The sequence below is a fragment of the Camarhynchus parvulus genome, chromosome 1, assembly GCF_901933205.1.
Source record: "Camarhynchus parvulus chromosome 1, STF_HiC, whole genome shotgun sequence".
Taxonomy (NCBI): domain Eukaryota; kingdom Metazoa; phylum Chordata; class Aves; order Passeriformes; family Thraupidae; genus Camarhynchus; species Camarhynchus parvulus.
Window position 1 is genome coordinate 72,378,050 of NC_044571.1, and position 17,451 is coordinate 72,395,500.

Below are 17,451 nucleotides of genomic sequence, written 5' to 3' on the forward strand. Positions count from 1 at the left end.
TCCATAACTTCTCTGGGCAATCTGTTCCATTGTGCAGTCACCTGCACAGCAAAGTTATGAATATGAGGAATAAATAAACTCTGGGGAGAAAAAAATTCTATCACCAATCCTCCAAGCAGGAGAAACACACTGCAGAGGTTCTATGTTCAGCTGTGACTCCATGAACCTGATAACAGACTCGATTTTGACATCTCTCAACACAGCAGTCAGTTCATCAGCAGTTTTCCACAGAACAGATGTTCTATAAAAAGCACAGAAAAAGCAGCACCGAGCAGGAATACCAATGACATAGTCAACATACAAAATCAATAATTCTGATGCGCTACATGTATTACATATGCCAGTATTAGGCAAATATCTCAAGCACAATAAAGCAGGTTTCAGAAAAAAATATCAAGACACCTTCTCTGCCCATAGAAATAGTATCATGGTTTTGACAGTGATGGAGAAAATTCCTCACCAAAAATGATGGGCCTCCTACTAGACAGACTCTCACGTTATTAAGTACTAGAAAATTGTCACTTAGGCACCTAAGATCTCTTCCCTTCTAAAGAAATTGTTTTGGCACTTTCCCTCCCTCTTTCTGTATTCTCAAGGATGGAAAGGGGAAGCAAAGGCAAAGCATGTTTCACAGGTGCTTCCCTTTGTTCAAAGTGAGAGAAGCTTCAGAGAATATCTTTGCTCTTCCTATTTTTCAGTATTCAAATTTGAAAACTAGTTAAATCCAATCTCACAGACAGCTAGAGATGAAATTTTTGGGTTTATAATGCCATCTTTCCTATTCTAAGAGCATCCACATAAAAACACAAATCCACACGCGCCTGTGACACAAATCGGATGTAGCACCTTGCAGAGTTCAGTACAATTTCCACACGACTTCACAATTTCCACATGCTGTTTTGATGAAATCTTTGCTGGGGATTTCCTCCAGAAAGGAGTACCTGTCAAGATATCAAACTCCTATCTAGAAGAAGGTATGAAATACAACTCCAGGATACTTCCTTCCAATTTTAATTTTTTTTCCATTTGCCTTTAAACATGTTATCAGGACATCATTATCTTCCTAATATTGACAAAATTCACACTTAGTACCACGACCAAAACGTAGCAGTTATATTGTTCTGTGAGTTGGAGTTATTCTGCTGCTATACATTCATCTCCCCTAGCAGGCTAATAAAAGCAGGGCATCCAGAAACCTCTGAGTTATATTACTAACAATACAGGAGGAGGCTACAATTTACAAAGGACTTGATTCCTTGGAACATGCTTAATGGACAACCACCATAAAAAAATCTGCTTGCATAAATAGCCTTGGGAGCTCCAGAATAACTCAAAATGTAAATCTAGAAGCATTGATGCAAATATGTTGGCAAATAACTAAGAGCATTCAGCAATATGATCAGAAAACACACAGGCAAATGAAGCTTTCACAAGTCCCATATCCAAAAGAGAAATCCAACGGAGGCTACAGTTATTTCAAGAGACAGCAAGACGAAAGTATAAGTTTTAATAAATGAATTTATAATAAACCAATCAGAGCATAATCAGAAAAAAATTCATTGTGTCAGCAAACTACGGGTTTCAACAAAAATTCCTTGAAAGCAGAAACAGCTTTTGCTAACCAGCATCTCAAGTACCTCATCATTAATGTGATATCAAAAAAGGATCATGCATACAAAAACCAGTGCAACAGCATGTCAATCACTTCTGAATTTCATATATCTTCTAAATACTGGAGTTGTTTACTGACTTCATCCCATCTCTTTCAGATTTAAAAGCAAGAAAAGCTTTTATTTCTGTCTAATAATAATCTAGGAAACCTAGATCTAGCTTATCAAGACTATAAAGACTAAGAAATTCAAAACCACATGCCAACTATGCAGAAGATTTTGTGGGTAGGAGCAAAACTGTAGTAACAAAGCTTTCGTATTATTCTTGAAATAACAACTAAAAATAATATTTGAGCATTTCTACATTATTAGAAATTTAAACATATTGTTACACAAGAAGACAGGGCATGGTGGAAAAAAATAAAATCAGAAGGTCCAACCCTTCTTTAAATGTATTGGTCCTAAAACATTTTAACCATCATGTCCCTCAAGCAAAACATTTTTCTTGCGTTTTTCTTACTTTTTCCAGCACTCCCTAAACTTCCAAGTTCAAACATTAAAACCATTTAAAAAAACCCAGGGAGTGCCACACTATTATTAAAGAAAGATTAATGCATACCTGAAAGTATTCTATCAGTGCTATACATGTATCTCAAACATTTATTTTTTTAAGAGTCTAACTCAACAACTTCTTCCATTGACAACATCAACAAAGAGCCTCACTGTATCTCTAATGTTTTGGAATACTCATAATGTAAACCAAGAATTTTTATTCTGTTCATAAGCGTGAAATTTCCAGATGAGACTATCAAGTTTCTCAACTAACTTACATTTCTCCTCTCAAATTCTTCAGAACATAATCTCTTTAATCTCTAAGAATCTGCACTATTAACTTCATTCTGCAGAAAAAGTAACATCTGAGAATTGTTTCTCTCAAAGTATCCTTCTAGCTGCCATAAACAAACAGAAGATACACTAAAATTAAGGAGAGCAAATACAGAGGGTCAAAGAGCATTCTTATGAGGTAAGGATTTTTGGCCTGGAAACAAGATAGCTTAGGAGAATAATGACAGAACCAAAAATGGTATTCTGTAGGGCACTATGGATCAACTGCTCAGTGAATTTTCTAATATTAACAACTATGCAAAATCACATGAATATCAACAGAAATTTGACAATTAACAGGAGATATTTCTTCATGTGACAAATAGCAGGTCAGCAGAACCTCTCAGCAAAGAGAGTCATGGATGAAAAAACTGTATGCATTCACAAGGAGAGTGGACAAGCACTAATTAAAGAGATTTGCCAAAAATAGCATACAGGAACATCACAAAGTTCAAGGGATACCCTGACCCCTAGAGAGTCAGAAGCTAAGAGAATGCTCAGAGGAAAATATTTTAAGTTCCTGCCCTGGTTTTACTCTTCCATTTATGCCCACTTATATCACTGCAGGAGTTTCAATCCCTAATCAGAACCATAACAGCTTTCTCATGTTCTTACTACAGTACATACTTAATTTAATATTTTAACTATCTTCAAGGAAAAGTAGTGTTTAGAAAAGAAATTAAGGAAAACTTAAAGCTGCATCAATGTTGATATTTCATGGCAAGACACAAAAAGATCTTCACTGGCAGAGGAAAACCAGAACAAAATACCAAAATCTTTGCCAGTAACTAAGTTAAGAGGGAAGAAATAATGCAAAACTCCTGAGTCTTTGTTTTAAAAATCACTGCTTCCTTCTTTGCTTCAGAAGAAGAAAATCACAGAATCATATAGACTGGAGGAGACCTCCTGAGGTCAAATGCAGCCTCCTGCTCAAAGCAGGTCCAGAGGTGTTTGCTCAGGATCTTGTCCAGGTCCAGAGGTGTTTCCTCAGGATCTTGTCCAGTCAAATCTGAGCATCTCCAAAGACAAACACTCCCAAAACCCCTCAGGAGGATTTCACCATCCTTATAGGAGAGGAAAAAACAAAACAAAACAAACGCGCCCCAAATAAAACCAACCAAAACCCCCACAAAAACAAGAAGAAAAAAAACAACCCACCACCAAAAACAAACCAACCAAAAAAAACCCCACAACAAAAAAAAACCCACCTTTTTCTTTATCTAAGTAACTTTCCCCTTGTTTTCAAGTTGTGTCTCTTGCCTTTCTACCTTCCACTGCGCAACTCTTCTGAAGAGTTCAACTTTGTCTTCCTCTGTCTCCTCCCATTAGATAACTCATCCCCCTTTATGCTTCTCAGGTTTGAACAAAGTAACCTCTCCTGAGCCTGTCCTACTAAGTCAGCTACTCCAGCCATCCAAGCATCTTGGTAGCCCTCCACTGAACTTCCACCAGCATGACAACGCCTTTCATTCTGTCAAATCCAAAACTGCCCACTCTACTCCAGATGAAGTCTCACGAGCAGAAGGATAGGGGGGTGGCCCACAAAGATCCCCTGCCCTGCTGGCTGTACTCTTGCTAATATCCTTGGAGACACTGAAGAACTCAAATGGATGGGGTCCTGAAGGACCTGCTCCAGGTGACCCTGTTTGAGCTGGGGGTGATCAAGATGACTTCCAAAGGTCAGGCATTTTATGAGACAACCCAGGACGCAGCTGGCCATCTTTGCTGCAAGGGCACACTCCTAACCTCAGTTCAGCTTCTCCACTGGGATGCCCAAGTCTTTTTCTCCAAAGCTGCTTTCTGGGCAATTAGCTTCAATTTCAGATAAAGTACGAGCTTCATCTTGTGCTCCTGCCTCTTGACAAAACTTGCAAAGTCAAACTAGCTTCAGCTTCAAGTTTCCTTCAAAGGTGAAATTAACACAAAACCAATCCGCAAGAGAAAGTATCAAGCATTTTCCTCCCATGTGCAAATTCACATCTACAGCATCCTATGAAAATATGCACATTTGAGGACTGTAATTTCAAGAAAAACTGAAGTTAAAACACAATCAAATTAGTAAGGAAAACTGTATCAGTTACTAAATACAAATAAATGAAGCTAATCCAGAAACAAAACTTCAAGATAATAAAGGCCCAGTGCCCTCTGAGGGAAAGCTTGATGCACAGTAGTCTGACTACACCTCTCCTTCACTACCCCACCTAGTTTCTGCCTCGAGATGACCTAATTTTGGCTAGATCCTATTGCATGTTTGACCTCTTCCAGAACTGAAGGAATTGTTTCAACAAAAATACTAATTCCTGGAAATAAAATTCACTTAGAAGGTTTCTGAGGAATGTTTATTCCTGCTACTATCAGCAACTATGATTTTAGAAGGAATCTTGACCTTCCTTTACATCCTACTGAAAGGATCATGTAAGCTGAAGTCTAGAGCTCTTGCTGCGTGTACCCTACAAAGAATAAAGATCAAACTCCAAAATAAATGTCAGACCAATACCCTAAGTTCACAGCATATTAGAAGCCTCATTTCGGCTTGCAACTGGGACTAACGAAAGCCTCTGTTCTTCAACCTTCTGGCTGCAACAGTACTTCAATAAAGCTACTACTGCCTTGAATCTAGGCATCTGTGCTAGACACTTTTATTCTTGACTGAAAAAAAAGCAGTATCATTTGCTTTGTCTGCCTTGACAAGGCTAAGAGAGCATGATGAAGGATATGCCAAGGTGTAAGAGAGCATTCTTGCTACAGCTTCTCCTATGCAAGGGCCAGTCAACAGAAAATATCAGAACAGTGTGTGACTGCCACAATGCTATGTAGCAGCCCTAAGATTTGCTTCCAGTTAAAGAAAATGCTTTGTAGTCAAAACTCCGTGGAAAAACACATTGTTAAATACTTCTCAATCCAGGCAAACCTCCCTGGTAGCTTTACAGAATAAAAGGTTTGGATTAGAATTAAGAAAAACACCAGGACAGAAACTTAGTACATCTATGTTCAAACACAAAAGGAGAAAGTAAACAGCATTTTCTATAAGTAGAAAAGCAGATGCATTTGCTACATGGAATTCTATGATAACTGAGATCCCTCAGAAAGGTCATCAAGAAAATAGCAGCTAAACTACTTCAGATTAATCTGAAAGGATGGTCTGATGGAACCTGAGGCAACATGCACGTCTAAGAAAAGAACGAGATATCAGTAGAATCTGTACCAGCAAAGAAAGAAGACAATGCATAATTTATTTTCTCTTAAAACACTGCATCCAAATCATCCCTCCCCCAAGAGAAACAAGTGTAAACTCTTCCTCAAAAGCATTTGCCCAAGTCCTCAGAGCAAAAGATGAAGCAATTGCTTTTGTGGGCCTTGAACACCAAGTGATTTATGTTTACATTCCATCAGTTGAACTCTGCAAACAGCTAGATCAGTAACTTCTCCAGTTCTTTTCCCTGGCATCCCTAGCTGCCAGTGCTCTCTTTGCTGGTTTTGCTCCCATGCTCAAAACACCGGTCTTCCTGTCTCTGAGAAAGGCAGAGCTGAAAACACCTGCCTCAAAAAGCAAATTACTTCTACATTAACTGAGCCTTTCAGCTGCTTCTGTTCTGCCTTTTCTCTCTGCCCCTCAACCCCACCCAGATAATTACTCCAGGTACAGCTGTGTATGGATGTGGTTATATCCATCCTAACTATGACACCTAATCATGCCACCTCCTTGCTTCCTCCTTCCAGGAATCTCCTGTGCTCCCACACAAATCACAACTCACATCTGATTGCCTTATGTAGCCTTCTTCAGAACTACAAAGCCATTTTAACATTTCTGATGGACCCATTTATTTTTATCTTCTAAAATAGCTACATATCAGTATTCTTAATAGTTTTGATGAACTATATTCAGATATCTAAGGAACCTAATACCATAGTTTTTACTGAAGAGCAGCGAGTTCTACAGTTGGAAGACAGGCATTTGAAGAAAAAATGGCAAAATAAATGGCTCCAGAAAGCAGGAGTGAATAAACAGTAAAAGAGAAGGCAGAACAGGAGAGTTTCTAGGACTCAGTTCGCATCAGAGATGCAAGACACTTGGGGTCATAAATACCAAGAGGTCTCAAAAAACCTCCCCATATCACTAAGAAGGAAGAAAGAAAAAATGATTATTCCTTGGTTGATAAAGATTTTGGTCTTTTAATCAAGTTAAATGGGATAAAAAGCATGTAGCTATCTCCATTTGTAGAAGTGTGCACAGTATGAGACAACAGTATGATCAGAGATGACTTAATAGTAAACTGAGTATTAGCGGAACTAAACAGAAGTGGTTTACTAAATGATGAAGAAACCCCACTATTAAGCCAGTGTGATCTGGCTAAAACCACAGAACTTCTCTTTAAAAGTAACCAAAAGTAAAAAACAAAAAAAGTCCGTATTTTTAACATTTCAATTAAAGTGGGCTGTTCAACTCTTAACAATTACTGACTCTGTCAAGAGTACTTACTCTTGAAACAGACACTTGGAAATGAGAGTTTATAAAACAGTAAAAACAGCAGGAAGTGGTAGATTTTGTAGTTCATTGTACTATCAAGATAGAAAGGAAGACAGGAAGGACACTCTGTCTTAACAGCTAAGAAGCACAGAAAAAACCCCGACACTGCATTGGACAGGACAAAGTTGAAAACCCTAGATGCTTCCACTGAAGTGCTAAAGTGGCAGGACAGTCTATCACAGCATTTAAACCAGGAGACAACAATACACTTCATGAGGCTAAGTACAAACTCTATGTAAGCAATTAATTGTTAGCTGCAGAACTGACATGTATATTTTTATAGACAGTGAAGGCTCTTAAAACCCCGCACAGAGATAAAATAGACAAATGAGTTTTAAGAGTATTACAAAAGCAGCTCCTTGGCAAGGAGCAGAAACTGAACAAGGAAGCATAAATGCCTAGGGTGTTTTTTTTTCTATTGCTTGTAAGTGAATAGCTTAGGAGCATGGCATAGCTTTGTTTTTCTTGAAGCATGTTCAGTAGTATGTCTTCATCTAATCAAGAAGTAACCAAATGCACTTTTATGCAGTATTGAATGATTTTTCACTAAATGAAAAGGCACTGCAAGCATCCTCTCCAACTAGAAAAACTCATTTGGCTTGCATTCATTAAGTCTCACTTCAGTCCAGAGCTATCAAAAAGTCTATGAAGAAATAGCTAGAGCTGCTTTCCTACCCACCTTCCCCCTCCTTCCCCTCCTTTCTGGCAGTAGATGAAAACCATCACTTTAAGAAGCCCCCAAAGCAAGCAAATCCCACATCACATTCTAAGAAGAATTTCAGTTACAGAAGCAAAGTAGAGAAGGTAAAGGAACATTTTTAACTAGGAAGGCATTAAATACTTTCTTGGTAGAATCAAGAGCACCGTGGACTGATCAGGCAAGGAAGCAAAATATTTTTAAAAGCAGACACAGACATTGCTCTAGCTTACTTGGAAAGCTCAAGATTAAAAGGTATGGTTGGCTGCACAAGCGAAGTCACAAATTCACAGAAACAGTCCACTTGCTTCTTAAAACAAGGCTGTCAAGCCTGTACCAAAATCCAGCAAACCAGGACACAAACATGGGAATTACTTTGGAAAGGAAGTTAACTAATTTTGTGGAGACAGAAAACATGCAATAGTAGCAGAAACAAAAATACTGAAGCAACCTGGGTATGTGCTGCATGAGGTTAACATCTTTATGACAGACGTATTTGAGGTCACTTCCAATTTACCACACAGATCATTTTCAAATAAATCATTACAGTCATTTTCTAAATGCTTATACTTTCATTTTAACTATAGAAAATATCTGCTCAAAGAAATAAGGTATTTCAGTATCTGTACAATAACAGACCATTTTAGTGAGTTCCTGTTCAGATATAATTTCATTCTCTAGCTAGTGTGGTTTGTTTGGTTTTTTTTCCATTTTGTTTAGGATCATTCTTAAAGTTCCTCTTGACCCTCTACATGTGAAGAGTCTGAACCTCAGTGCAACAGTCAGAGTGTACAATCTAGCAGCTATTGTCATCTTCGGGTTTTAAAAAAATTAAATACTTCCAATGAGAGCTTTGTTTTCACATTTTATCTAGATTGCCACACTTTTGAGAAATTATTTTATCATTGTTTTATCTTTTTTGACTTGCATAGCTGCCTTCACACATGGCTTTTGTATCACAGAGAAATTAACTTGGTCTTGCATGTAACTAAAATGAGCATTAGTTATGCCTACTTATTATTTTAAAATAATTTTAGAAATTATTATTTGTATTTCATAACTTTTTAATACTAAAAGACACCCAAGATCTGCAATCACTTTAAATTTAGGAAAGAAAAAACAACAACCTCTCAGAAAATCAAGACTCAAAATGCAATATTAAAGATTATGTATGCATCATTTTTAAACCAGGTTCTGAAACTGGTACATAGGAAGATAAGTGCATCCATCACCTTGAAAGGTGACTGAGGACATTTGAGAAAAAACCTACTCTCCATCCCAGGAATAACATTTTTTCTTACTCCCAGGAACAGTCTAAAGCAGAGGAAAGACACAATTTGCAGCAGATGGATTACCTGCAGTAATCCAATTACTTGTCATTCTGAGAGCCACTATAATTTTTATTACCCACAAGTTTAATTTTTTCACGCCAAGAAAAGAAGAAAAAAAGTGATGAGTTATTGAAAAATTATGTGTTCAAATCAGTGTAATATTTATTTTTTTTAATTGTGATTAAGTATATAGATAGGTACAAGTAATAAGGAGTTTTCATTTATTACTACTACAAATATATAGCAATATTGATAGGTGTATGACATTTACAATATAAACTGCTTAATACAAAGCTCATACCAGTAAGACCTATTTATTTTACAGCTGTTTGTAAGAAAACATATGCTAAAACTCTTATGCGACACACAATAATACAACACAATGCTGGAATCAAATGACATTAACCTTTTCTGTATTATTTCTTTCATGAAGTTTATTTCAGTATGCAGTAGTGACTCTCCAAAAATCTCTCCTTCAGCAGTTCTCCTTTAAAGCAAGGTCTACTAATTTCTAAGGAAACACTGTTATAACTGAACAAAACAACCCATAATTTACCAATTGCGGCCCAGTGGGTTGTCAGTGACATTTTCCAGTCTTATTTAAACTTTTCTAAAAAACAGAACTCCTTGAACATACTCAGCAAAAAAAACCTAAACAAACTTCAAACCTAAATATTATATCAACTAAATATTCTGTAGTATTTGTGTCCTGACACCTACAGCATATACTAGAAGAACTTCCATTTGTAGAGTTTGACTTCCATATACTCATAGAATGACAAAATGGTCTAGGGGGTTGGAAGATTACCCAGTTCCAATCCCCTCTGCCACAGTCAGGAACACCTTCCACTGGACCAGGCTGCTCAGGGCCCCATTCCACCTGGCCTTGGATACTCCCAAGGATAGAACAGCCACAGTTTCCCTGGGCAACCTGTTCCAGTGCCTCACTACATTTACAGTAAAAAAAATTTCCCCTAATATCTAATCTAAACCTACTCTCCTTAAATCTAAACCCATTTCCCCTTATCCCATCACTATGTGCTCTCGTAAATAGTCTTGTTCCATCATTCCTTTAAGTTCCCTTCAGAAGCTCACCATTAGGTCATCCTGAAGCCTTCTTTTTTCCAGACTGAACGACCCCAAACTCCCTGAAGAGTTCCTCCTCACAGGAGAGGTTCTCCATCCCTCTGATCATCCCAGTGCCCCTCCTCTGTACTAACTCCAACAGGTCCCTGTCCTCCCTGTGCTGGGGCCCCAGAGCTGATGCAGCTCAGCAGGTGGGCTCTGAGCAGAGCAGAGGGGCAGAATCCCCTCCCTGGCCCTGCTGCCCACCATTGGGTGCAGCCCAGGACACGTTTGGCTCTCTGGGCTGTGGGAGCACACTGACAGCTCATGGCCAGCCTCTCGTCCTCCAGCATCACCAAGTCCTTCTTGGCAGGGCTGCTCTCCATGTATTCATCCCCAGCCTGTACTGACACTGGGGGATGCCCCAACTCAGGTGCAGCACCTTGCACTTGGTCTTTGTCCGTTACCTGGACTTTTGTGAAGCCTTTGGCTGAGATTCCCATGGACTCACTTCAAGCTTGTTCAGTCCCTCTGGATGGCATCCTGTCATTCAGGTGCATCACTGCACTCTCACCTTGGTGTCATTTGCAAAGTTGCTGTAGATGCACTTGGTGCCTTTGTCTACTCCTTAATGAAATAACACCTGTCCAAATATGGACCCCTAAGGGACACCACTTGTCACCAGCGTTCACCAGGACTCCGAATCATTGATGACTACCCTCTGGATGCAACCATCCAACCAATTCCTAATCCACCTAACAGTCCACCTGTTGAATCCACCACTTTCCCATCTGGGGAGAAGAACATTGTGGGGAACCATGTCAAAGGCTTTACAAAAGTCCAGATAAACAATATCTATAGTCCTTCCCTTATCCACTGGTGTAGTTACTTCATAACAGAAAGGCACCTGGTTGGTCATATGGGATTTTCCCATAAGAGCTTCTCTTAATAATACTCCAAACTCCTCACACTCCGTGAATATTTGAAATCTACCAGTTAAGAACTACACTAAATCACCATTCCAAAACAGATGCACATGAGCACTCAACATTCTCACAGCCTATTAGAGTTGCACAGTAACACTTATTTTGATAAAGGAATTAAGAACTTGCTTGCATAAAATCTGCTGTCAGAAGTGAATGAACCAAAACAACATGTCTCAACTTTAAAGGTTCTCACAATAATGCACCAACTTGACACTGCTTGTGAAGATCCTTGGTACTGCACACTACTCCTCCTCCCCAAATTAAACTAGAACATACAACCTGCTACTCATATTCTTCTAATTCTCAAATACATATCCAAACACACAATACAAGAATTTGTGAACAAATACAGTATATTCTGTCATTAAAGTACAAATTCATAATTTAACCTCAAAATTCCATGTTCATTTCATAATTCCATGTGCAGTGTAAGTTATACTGGTTGTGAGGGAATGTTTCACGTTCAAAGTTAATCTCCTGCACTTCTGTTTCTTCAAAAGACAGTATTCAACGTTTCTTCAAGTCTTTCCATGGCTTCTGGGCATGCCTATGTTTTTAGTAGCTTGAAAACCTATCCTGTCCCTTTTGGTACAGCTGTGGCAAAAAAATAACGCTTATGTTATGTTTCCAATGAGGCTGTTTACACGTTTCCAGCTTTGCTCTTCTCAATACAGCACATACACAGGAAAAGCCATCCCCAAAAACACCAGAGCTCAGTGTCCAGCGAGAAAATACAAGCACACATGATGCAACATTAAAGAACTTTACAACACAGCACTGCAGTGCCTCTTCTCTTGGACCACTGGTTTCTTAAAAATGTGAAGAGATGAAGAACGACCCCTGAGCAATGTGCAGCACAGTGGCCACTCACATATTCAAGTGTGCATTTTAAAATCAGAAACATAAATTTTCTAGCAAAAGAGCCCTGTCAGAACATTTCCTCTGGAACCCCAAAGCAGAACAGACCAAGCAAAAGAACCCAAAAACTAACACCCCCAAAATCCCCATATTCTATTTCCTCCGCTGAAATATTTAATATTTCAGAGCTATCCTATTATACTATAAATACTGTGATTAACATTTAAACCTTCTAGCCAGTATTAGCAGCAGCTCAGAGCTAAGCTGGCTCTGCAAAATGTAAAAGACATCAGCATCAGACTTCTTGATTTGGCACTATATTTAAACACAATTATTGCTATCTTAAGTCTTAAAAATAAATGAAAAACAAACCAAGTAAATAAAATGAAAGTATAAAATTTGACAGATGTAAGACAGTAAGAATTTTTTGAATCCTGTGCTGTACAATGGAGATGAGACATAGTGCAAGTACACAGCCAAACTGTTACCAGTTAGAGTCTCCTCAGAGCAATGACCAATCTGTTATGCTCTGTATATTTTTTAATGTTTCAAAACTGCATCAGAGTGAGCTTTTATATTAAAAAAACCCTTAACTTCAGGACCAGTAAAGCCTGTGTGCTGTGCTTGCTATTGATATACTTCAGATACCACCAACAGAAGAAACCTGAAATTATTACCAAAATTTAATTTCAATTGTACTTTCATTAAGAACAAATATGTATCACTATTACAGCAATATCAAAAAGAGATAGTAGTAAAAGGTCTACTGCAGACAGTTTCTTCTTGCTGGCATTAATTTCATTTTTGTAAGTCTTTGTTACTTATGTCTTCTTAGGAGAAGTAAACCCATGCTATTAGTACCAGGATAAACTTACGAACAATTAATGCTTATTTAACTTTAATTTATAGGTAAAGAAGTCATTACCTGCTTGTATTCACCAACGCAGTTCTGACAGCAGAATCTTTTCTGCTGACCATCAATAGTAAGGACATTGTTTCCAGCTCCTTTACTGGGCAAATACTCCCCACAATGCTCACAGCAATTCATTATTAAACCATTTGCCATCCTGTATCTATTGAAGCAATGGTCACTGCACAGCTTATGAGTCATATTTTTAAAGCTAACTTCGTGACGAATCTAAAAAATAAAAATAAAAAGTATTCCATCACTAGACGAGCACAAAGTTGCCTGAAATTAAAAGACTGGCTGGAAGACTTACTTTTAAATAACCATCTCACTATTTAAAAGCTTGAAATGACCATGAAATATACGAACAGAAAGGGATGTTTCTGTTGTCTCTAACGTATTAGGAAAACACTCTTAGACTCATCTACACTTTAGCCTAGAAGGAAAGACGAGAGGGATGGGTGTGGAAATTGCATATGAGAGCAGAATGCCAATTTGTGCAATTTTATAAGTGGTCAATTTACAGCTGAAGAACCTGGCATATGAGGATTGACCAGACATTATGCTGTATAAAGCAGTAGCCTGAACTACGCTGAGCTCACTAATCAAGAAGGCATCAAGAATAAATACACACATTCATGAGAATTTAAAATTACACATATTCTAGAGATCTCTAAAACCATCTGCATTACCTTTCAAAACATACAGTAACAAAATAGGTAATACAGTGGATCTTGACATTTTTTCATCAGCAATTCTTTTATGTGAGAGATCTGGGTTATAATTACAAGATTCTACGCCTAATAGAACACATTATCAGCAAAAGGCAGTTCAAGTTTCTGAAACAAATATCAACCTCTTGGAATACTTTCTGCCTTCAGCTGCTCTTTGTGAAAATTAAACCAGCATATTTTAATATCTCAAAATATTGAAGATTTTACATTTTCTTATTTCAGTTTTCTTATTTCAGTATATAAGGTATTAATATGTCATTATTGAGAAAGACAAAAAACAGTCAACCAGACCTCAGTTAGTTTACCACAGATTGTGCATCTTGATTTATTCAAGGCTCCTTTTGAGGGATTCTGTTTATCTTCATAGAAGGATAAACATGATGTACTGCAAAACTCCTGGAAAGACTCACTTGAATCTACTTGAGCAACAATGGTACCTTTCATTGTTGTTATATCTCTGAAATAAAAAAAAAAAGTCATGTGCTTAGGTTTTTACTTATATAAACAAGAACACTTAAAATGTTTTAAGATTCATTCTTCCTTTCAAGGCTTACGTTTTAAAACAGTTTTACAGTTTTTTTAGTGTACAGCTTTTAGCCACAGTATGAATACTATGTTTGATAATACTTTTACAACTACTGTAAGTAAGTCTTTACTGTGTAAACCCCTATGTTTTTCTTTTGCTTTGAGTTATTTTAGCCATTAAATTATTCTAGAACTAAGCAGTATCAATACACCATTAGATGGAGTTATGGCAAACTCAATTTTTTCAAAAAACTAACACGGCAAATTTGAACTAGCAATTTTACACTGGCTTTTCCTTTTACACAAAGCTATATTTAAGTTTCATACAAAAAATTCAGATTTATAATAAAAAGCCAGAAACTGTCTTTGTAGGTACCTCCACCATTTTCAGTACTAATCTCAGGACAGGATGAGAGGAAGAGAGAAACTTGTTTTCTCATATTTCTCAAACTTATTAACAACCAAAAAGCTTAGAACTCTACCACAAATGTGCCTAGAAGTCCTATCACTCAAATTTACAAAACTTAATTCCACCATTCTTTTAAAAAGTTCCAGAGCACCTGAGCACTTCATGCAGCTGTCCAAGGAATTGTGCCAATTTAACACCTTAAACCAGAAAACCAACCATCAATAAAACTAATTTGAAATTGAACAAACCTTGTTCTAACCAAACAGACTTTCACTGTCCCAAACTAATACACACCATATATTAGAAGAAGTAAGGAGAGGAAATAAAAGCCTCCTCCTTTGTCTTCTAAGCAAAGAAATCACAAAAATCTAAAACCTATTATTGACATATAGGAAATGCTACTGGGTAGAATATATAAAAACAATTATTGTGCACATCTGCATCACCAGTTGGAAAACACATGCCCCACACACTCATATCTGTATGTTTTAAAACCAAGATGTATGTTTTCATAGACACCTCCTTGAAAATTCACTTGTACAGCTCTGATACCAACACTTGCACGCTCGCCTTCTTCCATCAAGGGGAAGTCAGCAGAGTTTGGCTTACCCTTTGGAGAACTACTAAGATTTGTGTCAGGGAGTGCCATCATTCCTGTTCTGCAAAACAAAGAGCTTCTGGCTGGGGGAGCTTGCTACTTATGTAGTTACAGAAGAGTTCAGAGGAATGCAAGAAAAGGGATTTATAATAAAATACCTAAGAATTTTGACTTTTCCTGTTGGGTTACACAAAGGAACGGTGCCACAGAGGAACAATTTAGTGCACATACTATCTTCTGTTTAACTGTGATTGAATAAAAACTTCACAGTGGTGGAAAAGCAAAGACTAACATCACCTCAAAAACTGTCAAAGGTGATTTCAGAAAGATTCTCTTTAACCTCAAAAGCTAGAAATGAGGTGTTTTCCTCATCATTCAAAAATAAAGCCTTTTCATTCATAAACCCTGGGCAGTTTTGTATGTAGCTCCTTGCAATACACAGCTTAATTATCTCCAAAGTGGCAAAGGAGCATGGCTTTAGCCATGATTTCAGTCGGAGAAGATGAGTCTAATCTTCATCTTTATATATCATGCAGCTAGCTGAATATGGCAGTCACCAGATTGTCTAAAAAAATAATAGTGTATAAACACATAACAAGCCAACAGAAAGAACAAGCATTACTTTTAACTAGCCCTGTAGAGGGAAGGGCTCAGAGAATTTGAGCTTTTAACACAGATTTTACATTTTCTAGGTTTTCAGGGTACCATAGTATGAGTATGCAGGATATCAATATTTTCTATAGCTTATTTTTACTGAGTGCCAAGAAGAAAACGACCAATAGCTTGCATCCCAATAGTAGCCATTAATCCAGCACACTGGACAGTAATTTAAAAGATTTTTTTACTAGTTTAAATCTGTGATTAAGCTCTTAGGACTCAGTCTTTATTGCAAGCTGTCTTTAGTCGAGCAAAAATTTATCTTTTAACCAGTGTCACTGCAGCATGTACCAGACTGACAATATGAAAAAGTGCAAAAAGCTCAGTAAACAGTACACTGAAAGTAAGAGTACAGCCAGTCTATACACTTGACACTACAACAACACAATTACAGAAGGCTTCTCTTTGGCAATTTCAAGTCTGGCAAATTAGGAAAAACTGCAAGTCAAACCTACCCAGTAATTTAAAATAACCCACTTCTAGCTATGCTTTTTACTCCCTCTATACCACCTACTTAAAGTATCTTCAGCTACAAAACTGCCATCTGCCCCACTTATGGGGAAAACCTAAGGCTTTTCCTATCCCCCTATGACCAAGAGTGGAAGAACTCCCAAGCTTCCTCCAGCTTCTTGCAAGTATGACTTTGTCATCCTTTTAAAGTCTCTTGATTTTACATCTTCATCTATCAAAATGAGTGCTTTCTACACAACACATGGTCCACTTTTTTCAGAAAGGACTTCATATATGTAGTATATCTTGTCACAAAGTATGGCACAACTCGGACACCTTACCTTAAAAAAAAGAACCAGCTATTTTTAGTGTCTTGGCTTTAAATAAAATAATGTCCCATACTCTGAAATCAAAAGCTGGTATTATTTTGCTAGACACAGAATTCAACATTTCCAAACACTAAAGCAACACTATATAAAGCATTTATATAATCAAATTTTATATCATTAATGGAGCAATTCTCATGCATGTGTAAGAATCTTAATAGTACTGAATGTAGGTGCTAGAGTGAAATAAAATAAAAAACTCACTTTCTGCACATGACACAAAGTTTCTTTGGAGTGGGTTTGTGTGAAAACGAAGAGAGGCAGGTAGTGGAGCAGAAAAGGTGAGCTGATCCTTTCCGCTGATACGCAGTCTGTCCCTTTTGTAAAGGCTTTTTGCAGTTCGCACACGTGACTTTAACCTGCTTAGAAGGCTGCTGCTGGGGAGAAGGCTGGAAAATTTGCTTAGGAAGGGATGCTACAGGTGACAAGGAATCCACACCTGGTTGCTTCTGATTCCTGGGAAAGGAAGCTGACTGGGATATCCAAGAATCTTCAAGACAAAAAACCCAAACATAAAAGTAAATCAAGAGACACATATGTACGTACAGAATAGTATTCACAGATGTATCATCATATAATCATTTTTCTGTGGGAATGACCACAGAAGATATTTTAATTTCAGGTTTAATATAAAAAATCCTGTTTGATGGCACCACTCTTCATTGCTACAAAGCTTCAGAACATGAACAAATTTCAGGATGCCCCCTCCTACATCTAGTGATAGGTTTTGCAGATTTCAATTCACTTGCATTGAGTCTGCAAGCTGGCAATCTTATCTTCAAACAAACAAAACTGCAATTTTAAAAAAAGAGACCAACAGACAAC

The 17,451-nt window shown here is 37.5% G+C and overlaps 1 protein-coding gene across 18 annotated transcripts in view; it reads right to left on the bottom strand.

Annotated features, from left to right (window-relative positions):
• ZMYM2 (zinc finger MYM-type containing 2) overlaps positions 1–17,451 on the bottom strand; it is an 87,737-nt gene that overhangs the window by 44,163 nt on the left and 26,123 nt on the right. For all 18 annotated transcript variants that reach the window (XM_030957299.1, XM_030957289.1, XM_030957280.1 and 15 more), the window contains 3 exons: positions 16,831–17,116; positions 13,893–14,058; positions 12,886–13,098 (listed from right to left, as the gene is read on the bottom strand). In XM_030957299.1, the coding sequence (XP_030813159.1) occupies positions 12,886–13,098; positions 13,893–14,058; positions 16,831–17,116 (665 nt within the window). The remainder of the gene's footprint in view (positions 1–12,885; positions 13,099–13,892; positions 14,059–16,830; positions 17,117–17,451) is intronic.